The 10,170-nt window shown below is 31.5% G+C and overlaps 1 protein-coding gene across 1 annotated transcript; it reads right to left on the minus strand.

The window, feature by feature from the left end:
- Positions 1–1,005: 1,005 nt before the first annotated feature.
- On the minus strand, positions 1,006–9,910 carry LOC137930918 (uncharacterized). Its single transcript, XM_068774283.1, has 4 exons — positions 9,786–9,910; positions 8,842–9,078; positions 5,058–5,187; positions 1,006–2,106 (listed from the first exon to the last, which is right to left on the minus strand). Exons 1-4 carry the CDS (start codon positions 9,852–9,854, stop codon positions 2,006–2,008), a joined length of 537 nt encoding a protein of 178 aa, XP_068630384.1. The 5' UTR covers positions 9,855–9,910; the 3' UTR covers positions 1,006–2,005.
- Between the last annotated feature and the right edge of the window lie 260 nt (positions 9,911–10,170).

Genomic DNA, 10,170 nt, shown 5'->3' on the forward strand with positions numbered 1-10,170 from the left:
GTAATGTAAGAAATGTATTTATTATATATAAGTTCAGCGTGATAGTTTAAATTTAGATCAAAGAGAAGGCATTTTTAATAAAATATATTAAAAGTTATAAAAACCCTGTTTTCTTTTAACCTGTTAATTAATGTTTTTTTTTAAAATGTGTAGTTACATAGATTGCATAGCTTATATAGTAAAATTTTAGACAATTTTGTATTTAAGTGTAATAAAAGGAGAATGCACAAAAGGAGAACTGCATTTGAAAAAAAGTCGTCTGTTATTTAAAATAAAATAACCTTTCTTCGAGCGTTGAGAAAATCTAAAAAATATATTCAAATGCACACAAGTACTAATATTGCAAACGTCTTTTTAAACAAAATTTTAAAAAGATAGTGTTCATTAACTGAGTAATAGTGAGTTAATAAAATCAAATATTGATAATTTTTCGTGTAAAGTTGTACAAAAAACAAGATCTAAAAAAATTACGTTCAGTTTTTGAATTTTGAATTAAAAACTTTTTCTTAGGTATACGGAGTGAATCTTCGGTTAATAATTAACATTTAAATATCAGAGGTTTCGTAGGATTATGCGTCTTTCGTTTTCTATCTATTCTCACAATCTAATTTCAATTACGGATTAAAATTATAAGAAAAAATGTAAAAACAAAAACAAGGTTAACATTTTACAGTTATAACAAAAGTTTATAATTGAAAGCAAATGTTGAAAGATAACTTATGTAACGTACGTTATCTAGAATAAATGTATGTTTTTCATGGAAATTAATGAATAAAACAAACTGGAAGGTCGTAGAAAGGTAGGTAGTGGATACCACGGACCGGCAAGCGCAATGTAGAAGTTCCACCCACAAGGTATATGGAAGACGCTGGGTGCAAGCTCTTCCAAAGAGTCCTATTGGAAATCTATGGGAGAGGCCATTGTACAGCAGTAATTACAGCTGAAATGATAATGATAATGACATAAAGTAATATAATACAAATAAAAAGAACGATCTGCCCATTATTAAGTCTTTATTTGCTTACTTTCTTCAGATCTCATTCGTTTAAAAGGCGATTATATAGAAAGATACAGAACGATAAGTAAAATATGTATTTATTGCGGTAAGGTAAAAGCTGATAAACAATAGGTTTCGCTCGCAGCGTTCTTGATTTAGTTTTTTTTTGTGATTGAATAATCAAAATTAATAACTATCTTGGTTTTTATTATTTTCAGCTACTCCAAGTTACAGAGCGCTAAAAACGCTTAGCTTAAATCTATTTACAGTAACTAAGTTGAAATGCCCTCGAGAGATCCTCGTGTACCAGATATTGCACCTGCTTGAGCCAAGTTCTTAAGTCACTTAGATAGACTCTCAATGGGATGACTGGGCGCGCAAAAGCCTCTGTTTGGATTATCATTCGATATGTGCTTAGTTTAAGATTACTTAGATTCGAGAGAGTCGATGCACGACTGGAACAGATACTATTATTAACCAATTCGCTGCCAAGGACGAGTATACTCGTCTTTGGTTTTCTGCATGTAAATTATTATATATCTAATATATGTGCTCTTACCAAGAAATAACAAGGTTTTGGTAAGCATTAACACTCCAAATATAAATATCGATAGGAATGACTTCATATAATTTAGGCTTGGCAGCGAATGGCTTAAATAATATTATCTATGTGAAGTAAAGTTAGATATATAATAAGTAACATATGCTGTGCAAGAAAATTTATTTGTACATTTTTACTACTTGTTCCTGGTATAAAGGTTTCAATCTGAACAGGTTGTTACATTTCTTTAATATTACTATTTGCTTCAGAACACTAGTAAATTAGCTTGCTCTTATTGTTACATGTCAATAAATAATGTCTTTAATAAATATAATAAATTCAGACGAATCAGCACCATCAGCACAGAACAAACTCATCACGAATGTAATATATTAACAAACTTATTTGTTAACACATCTTGTTTCCCATTCAGTACGAAACACTTCATGTCATTGGCTGTCACAACTTCAATATTTGTACACCTCTTCACCCGGCCGACTGTAGATGTTGCCGTTCCTGATTGCCTCCCTCAAGTATTTTACGCTGAACAAACAAATAATGAGGAGTACTGAAACAAAAATATAACAATTAATGAATAGGATAAGGGTACGTACTATATATTATAATAATTATATATTGGTAGTCTCCCGCCCGCTTCGATTGACTAGCGCTAACATTTTTGGGTATCATTTCACAAAATTTGTTTTTGTTAAATTTAATCCTACTAAAAATTATTTTAGCCGAGTTATACCTCATATACATATGTCTATAAAATATGCATCTTTAATGAATTCAAGAAGGGGAGGGTGTAGAAAGTGCGTTGTTGTTTTTCAACTGACGTCTACTCAACGAAAGGAATATTCTTGGTGAAAATCTTTTTGAATATAAAAAGGTCAAATTCAAGGCGAACAATAACTATTTACATGCTTTACGCCTTTACACGTTAAAGGACTAAATGTTTAATTCATTTGTTGTCAATCAATGTATCGTCTACCATATTTAGAAATCAACGGAACAATAAAATCACCTAAGAATTCTGAAACAATAACGTATTGCACAAAGAACGTTTTCAAAATTCGCATTACTACATATTTATCTTATTATTTGATTACTCTGTAGACTTTCTATTACTTCCGAATTTACTAGCTTGTCGCATTCGAATAGAACAAATAAATAAATTAAAGTAACATTTTCCAGATTGATCACTTTATACCGAATGATTGTAAATATATGTGTACAACTGTAAAGCTTGTTGTTGACAAATAAGTTACACAGACATACACAAAAATCATTATAATCAATCATTCTGTATGTATTTTCATTTATATGTAATATGGTTAAAAGAAATGATTTATTTGAGAAAGTATATAAATTTATTTAAAATACTATATATTAAGGTTGGTGAATTTGTATTTAAATCTTATCCATATAATTATAGCTTAAGCTATCAGTAACACTACACATACAATCGACTTTACGCGTGCGTATATTCTTGTATCGAGGATGCTTAAGGATACTTCAGGCTAGTACAGATTGAGTGTGTGTTTGTTTGTTACTATTTGTTCAACAAATAAACGAACTATGTTAAGTCAAGACAACGTACGAACTAAACAAATTAAAAATGAATAAACTGTTTATCCCAAGATTTCGAGCACGAATTCCTACACGAAATAAAATTCCTTAGAACTATTGAATGTAAGTTAAAAAAACACATTTATGGACATCAATAATTTCTTTAAAACCTGTCGCGAAAATCTGGCTCTGGCGATTTCAAAGAAGAGCAGACAAATATAGATTTAAATAAAATGTTTGGTTTCGAAAACAACAGAGAGGCAATAGCTTTTATTTAGTTTTTGTATCAACATTACTTCAGCTGTATGAGTCCGCTGTTGGACAAAGAACTCTACAATAGCCCAATGAGACTGGTTGAAACCGGCCTGAATTAATTATTCTGAAAATAATTTATTTACATATGTGCTATCTGCATATTTCTTAAACTAATTAACGTCGCAGACTCTGTTATTTACAGTCCACTTATTTTTGTCATTAAAGTGTAGTAGTCAACTTTCACGCTACAAAATAACATGGCTCCCCTCATGCTAGTTGCCACTATGTATCGGGACGCAGTCAGTCATGCGTAAATACTGATAAAGAAAAACACGATACATTTTCCAAGCTGCGTACCAATTAGGAAACTTGTTCCTTTATATATTATCTTCGTAAATATATTTAAAAGTTTAAATGGCCAAATTTATGCGGGGTTAGTAGCCTTTCTTTATTGTTAAGCAAATTTTACAAATAATGTAATTTACCAATTTACCAATTAGGAAACTTGTTCCTTTATATATTATCTTCGTAAATATATTTAAAAATTCAAATGGCCAAATTTATGCGGGGTTAGTAGCCTTTCTTTATTTTTAAGCAGATTTTATAAATAGTTTTAAAATTATGAATGTAAAAAATCAAAATGTACAGAAATGCCTGCTGAACAATGTATCGCCCATCGCTTAAGTACTTAAGGCACTTCTTTTTAGTTAGATCCCCCCCCCCCTGACCTTAACTATATCATCGGTTCACCTAGTATGAGGCCTACCCACGTCGCGTCTACTGGGTCGTGGTTACCACTTGAGAACTTTGCTACTCCAATGCCTATCTGTTGCATGAGTTATCTGCTCGACTTACTTCAGACGAGCAATTCTTCGAATTGCATTGGTGTCTTTGGTTCTTCTGCAGATCTCTCCATCTTAGGATCAATCTTGCAACAAAACTCCGAGCAATACTATTATTATTATACTATTAACAAGTATTTAAATAATGTAACACGACAAGCTTATGAAAGATCAGCCATGTTCGTCCATGGCCACTATTCTGTACCGTTGATATAAGGAATGTTTACTTTGATTTACCCTTTCTTAAATTAGTGTATGTGTTTAGTTAGCTATCATAACATTAAGTAATGCAACGGCTTTACAGGCGATTACTAATTGTAGTTTTTATCAAATTGGTCTTTCTTTTGACATTTTCAATTTGGCGTTCTTCTTATGGCGTAACTATAAACGATCTTACGGAGGTTAACAATATTTAGAAAGTAAAAAAATAGCCTATTCTTTCCTATTTTATTAGTTTTATGACTATAATTGTATGTTGTACAATTTATTATATAATTTGATGTAGTTCAATTGTTTAATTAGTGCGTTAGTTTGTTATGTTTTGATTTTGCGTTTTTAATTTAAAATTAAGTCTTTTATGTATATTGTGTGCATATACACAATTATACCGCAATGATTCGCCAAATCATGCGCCTATGTAATAGAAAAAAATGAAGCCTTCCAGTCTGGAGAAATATTTAATATTGCCATGTGCTGGTGCTTCGAAAGCGTCTTCAACCTGATGAAGTTCTAAATACCAACGACCGATCTGCATTTGTAAAGGGTAAGAAAAAGTCACCAAGTTGTATTATTAACATAACAAAAAGAATTCCGTGAAACTTGTAAATGGAAGGAAAAAAGTCTTACTTACAATCCGTCAACAGAATTAATCCCAGTTGAATCCATCCCGCTGTAATGGCTTCCCACACAATAAGCCCAATCGTGAGAAATAAATGGAAGAAACTGTACACAAAGAACGTGGTAACTAGACAGTTGTTTATCTGGAAGATAAAGAGGAAAAAAAATTACTGTATTTTTTCTTACGATAAAAGACCTTTAGTTTGTAGGTTTACCTGTATGAGATACAAATAAGTAAAAATAGTTGTAAGATTTGGACTACAGATGCATGTGATACAAAATAATAAACTCGGAACATGTCCCTTCAAAAAAAAAAAAAATAGAAACAGCTAACACATGAATTAAAGAATATAACTGAGAAGGGAGAAAAGAAAATTGCTAAAAACTATGTAAATAATGATCTTAAAATAAATCATAACATTATTGCAAATATCTGTCGCTAATTCTTAAAAAATTGTGCTATGTTTATAACATTGTTATAGTTAGGGCTTCTTTGGTATATGTTATTTTGTATCACCGCGACTTTAAGCAAGACTTTAGTTCTGGAGTGGAACAGCGTATGACGTCCGCTCACAAGGTAGACAGACGACTTTGTGAAAGCCTTTTCCAACCGGTCTTATTGTAAGTTAAAAGGAGGTGGCCTATGGCCAACACGACATCCTATGACTCAAATGACGATCATAAACAATGACCAACACGTCTATAGATATCTATAATTTCCTTAAACTTTAAATATACTACCAGAAAATGACAAGATGACCAGGTCATTCTTTGGGTATCACACAAGTCCATGATAAGCGATACGGGTCAGCGATACCAATGTGATATAAAGGATTCTTTTAATACAAAGCTCTGCGTAAATCTAAATGACTCTCTCACTTCGAGGAAATGATGCCTCTCATTTGTCAGATATATTCGACTGAAACACATAAATGCAATTACTGGGCCAGTGAGATATAATATTTTGTGCCGGTTTGGACATAATATCGAAATCTATTTGGCTAATCGCCTCATGGTCAAAAGACAAATTATTGAAATGAAACTCGGTTGGTCGAATGAAATTTTGCTAAAAATATTTATGTACTTTTTTATTTATTAATTTAAATATTGAAGATCAAATACACATTTATAAAAAAAAGTAAGCCATTATTTATAAAACATTGTCAAGATATCCATTCAGTATTTTAGTTGACGGTTAAAAGTCACTTCCGGTCTAGTATTAGACAAAAAAGTAAAGTATGTGTCGGCCAAATTTCCGCCGATAGAATTTCAGGTTACCCTGCAAGATATAATTTTATAAAATTCTTTGTATCACCACATCCAATAGGCTTCTCCACTTTTTGGCACATAAAACAATGTTGTAGACACAATATCGTTTATTCTCTTATCTCTACTAATCGCGATAATGTTTCTAATATTAAAAAATTGTATTAGCTAAAATATAAAAATTTATCAAATTTGTAATAATTTCGAAATTCGATCGTTCTAAAATAGGCTACTTTAGTGTATCGATTTATACGTATTTATTCGTAGGTTCTTCTTTGTTGAATATTTTATGACTGTTCTTTATTTAAAAAGAGATCAACGGCGCGTTTTGTACGTTGAATGTTTAATTTTGGAACTAGGCGATTTGAAAAGTATTTTCCATTTATAACAAAGTACGTTAATGTAAAATAATGTAATAATTTTATAAAAGGTACTTTTATTTTTCTTAAATGGAAACACTACTTGACCCCGTCACTCTTTTATGACAACTTTCGATAAAAGGATTAAATGTGATGGGGTTGAAACAGCGTTTTGATTATTGAGTCGGTAGCTCGGTCACTTGTTCGATAACCATCGAAGTGTAAAGTTGTCTAGTGGAAACTATGCTAGTTAGCCTATAAGAGTATTAAAAGTGGAATAATAGTATTTACTGTGCTGTGAATTAGAGTTTTTCTGATAATATTTTAATAGTAATACAATGAACAACTTATTTTGAATGGTTTATAGTTTTTAAGATACTGTCCATTCCATATAAGTCAATTTACTTATTCATATAATTTTCTCTTTGTGTTCGTTATTAGATAGTAAAAGAAGGCTGTGCGCCCTTACAGTGCTATTCAAGTTATAATATTTCAAACGCGCTCTGATACAAGAGCTCTCAACAAATATACAGGGTTTCCTTATGATTACTTTTACAAAATTCTCAGTCCCACAACTGAGTAGATCAATATGCTCAAGCTTTAGTAACATTTAAATATTTTTTATTTAATAGGATTTTTTACAAATTTTTGTTATACATTAATATTTTTATTATGGTAAGAGTCAATACGTGCAATTACCGATATCAGGTTTAAGGTCTTTAGAGGACGCTGGATCCTTTTACCACAGATCCTATTGGAAATCTATGAGTAAGGTCTAAATCATCTGCAATTATGGTTCGAGGTTGTATTGTATAAAAATACGCACTACTGAAGATCGCCACAAATGACGTAATATAGTGTGCTATATAAAAACAGCTAAAATTTACAAGTTGCCCTCAAATTATCTCAAATATTGGGCAATACAATTATTGCCCAATATTTGAGATGAAAATGGAAAAACAAAACATGACATTCCGAAGCGTACATCAAACTGGGGGTATATACAAACAATTGCTTTTCAATTATAACGCCACCGCAGGAAGTCTTGAATATATAAATTTTGAGGACATTTCGAAAATTGAACACGTCTATAGAGTTCCGACGTAAATAATTTGAATGGTAATTTGTACAAGTAGTCAGTTCGCCTTGAATACCATTCTCGTCGGAGTAATTACGTTATATTTGTTTGCGTGACACGAATATGGTCGGATCGAGGAGACTTTGTGAATAGGGCAGAGCTATTTATAAACATATTCAATATGAAACTGCCGTTTCGATGAATTTGTCAAGGTCGATGAAACTTATTAAACATAGGAATACAGTTAAATACTTTAATCATTATTGATAATGAATGACATCGTTCGATAGTTATGGCTGTATGCTGCTACTATTTAAGAATACAAAATGTGGTTGAAAACGATTCTTTTAAGGAGATTGTAGATTGTGATTCCACTAGCTAATTTATTATTTATTAAGAAACTAACGGCGTTTATAATTAATGGCTTATTTTTTAAATATTTGAAGCGTATTATATAAGATTTCCATCTATACCTAGTTATTATGTTAGTACTGTCAAAAAGCATATATGTTTTATGGTTAACAAATGTTTCTATAATAAGTATGTGAAATCGGTGCCCTTACTTATCTTTAAGGAAAATATTAAGAAATTAAAATATTTGTAAAACCCATAACAAATTAAACTACTCTGTATTTTAATTTCTCATCGGTATTGCTGATTAAGAGAAATTAAAGTAATACGCGACACTATCGTGCGTTTACTAAACGACCACTAATGCATGTTCGTCGCATTTGCGACGCGCTGCTGCATCGCGACGGTGAGAGAACATAGGGTACTGAATCGCGTTTGTATCGCAACAAAGACGCGACAGTATCGGGTTTGCATCGCGACTGAAACGTCGGCGAGGGCACGAAGCCTGTTGGATGTTGTTTTTTAAACGCTGATGATGATTTTGGATGATGTTTTTTAATAAAGATCTAAAAAAACCTAGATCGAAAAAGAATACCTTGGCGCAGGAATCAAACCACCGCCAAATGTAATATTTAAGTAGCAATAAAACAATTTACGAGTCAAAACATGAAAATAGATATGTATTTGATAAGTCATTATAATAATTATAATTACTCGTATAGAAAATAATACAAAACATTTACCTTATAAGCTCCACATGTAAAAAGTGACGCGAAAATAAACAACAACATTCCAATTACAGCGTAAGTGAGGTAATATATTTTCACTATTAAACTAACAAGGTCTTTCTTCCCATCCCCGAATATGCTCTCCAATTTGTCGAAGTTCCCGAACTTAGCCTCATGTTCATTATCCTCCTCAGAAATTATGGCCAAGCCCAGTTGATAAAGGTTAAAGGCCACCACACCTATACTTATTATCTGGAACAGACTTAATAAACTTAATTGAATAGAACTTTCAATTTTACAACTTAATTAGCATATTTTTTATCAGTTATAGAATTACTTTCATATTTTGATTAGATAATATTTCTGCTGTTTTGTTGATTTCCGTCGTATTTAAAATACTAAACAATAATTTGGTGAGTTATTAAATTATTAATAACTAGCGGAAATCTACCTTGGAGACCTAAGTATTCAGGGCCGTATTTAGGCATGGGTCACAAGGATCCGCGCCTAGTGCAGCAAATATTGATGGTCAGTTAAAATCTCGACTCTGAGTGTACCTTCGGCTGAAATGGTGAGGATGAGTTTTAAATAACAAATACTGTTGGACCGTAAGATATCCTCGTACATGATGAACAGACGCCCTTATCAAGGTCGTCGGAAGACGCTGGAAGTAAGCCATTTCCAACAAGTACTAACGAAAATTTACGACAGGGCCTATGTCCAGTAGTGGACGTTCTATGGTGAAAAAATGATGATACAGATTAAACAGGTTTGAAAATATTAAATAAATTTGTTATGTAATGTATTTTCCAACCACTAAAAAGTCCATTTATACGACTGTTAAAGTTAATATACCAACTTTTATTCGAATCAAAACTTGTAAGCAAGATTCAAAAAGTCAACTTTGCTCTTTAAATTTAGCAGGAGAAATTCATAAACGAAAGTATGAAAGTACTTACTATAACAATGTAGCCAAAAACAACATTCCCCATCCGCAATGGAAAGCAAAATAGGAATTTTCTTGTCATTTTCTTGAGTCATTCGTATTTCTGGAATCAAAAGTTTGCTTAGATAAAAATAAATGTTAAAAAAAACGAAGTCAAGACGCTCTTTTTTTTTTTGTTACTGTAATGAATGAGAAACTTATAACTATCTAACTTTATACCTTTTTAATGTAGTTACAAAGTCATGAATCACAGCAATTAATAAGCTTGTTCATGAGTAAATTCATTTTTAATTCATTTAAAAGTATACTTTGCCTATAAAACATTAAAAATGTATGTTACACTTCATCAAGTAGCTAATATAATGTTTCGGTACTAGTGAAATAACTAATTTTGTGTC

Source organism: Battus philenor, unplaced genomic scaffold, assembly GCF_028537555.1.
Source record: "Battus philenor isolate CCGP_79_NKW_IND1 unplaced genomic scaffold, ilBatPhil1.0.hap1 SCAF_11, whole genome shotgun sequence".
Lineage (NCBI taxonomy): Eukaryota > Metazoa > Arthropoda > Insecta > Lepidoptera > Papilionidae > Battus > Battus philenor.

Bases quoted from the DNA above. Each gene is read 5' to 3' on its own strand.
- LOC137930918 (XM_068774283.1), bottom strand. From the start codon at position 9,854: ATGACAAGAAAATTCCTATTTTGCTTTCCATTGCGGATGGGGAATGTT. The intron at 9,079-9,785 runs GTAAGTACTTTC...AGTCTGTTCCAG, and splicing joins TTTTTGGCTACATTGTTATA to ATAATAAGTATAGGTGTGGT. The intron at 2,107-5,057 runs GTAAGTAAGACT...TTTTTGTTTCAG, and splicing joins ATTAATTCTGTTGACGGATT to TACTCCTCATTATTTGTTTG.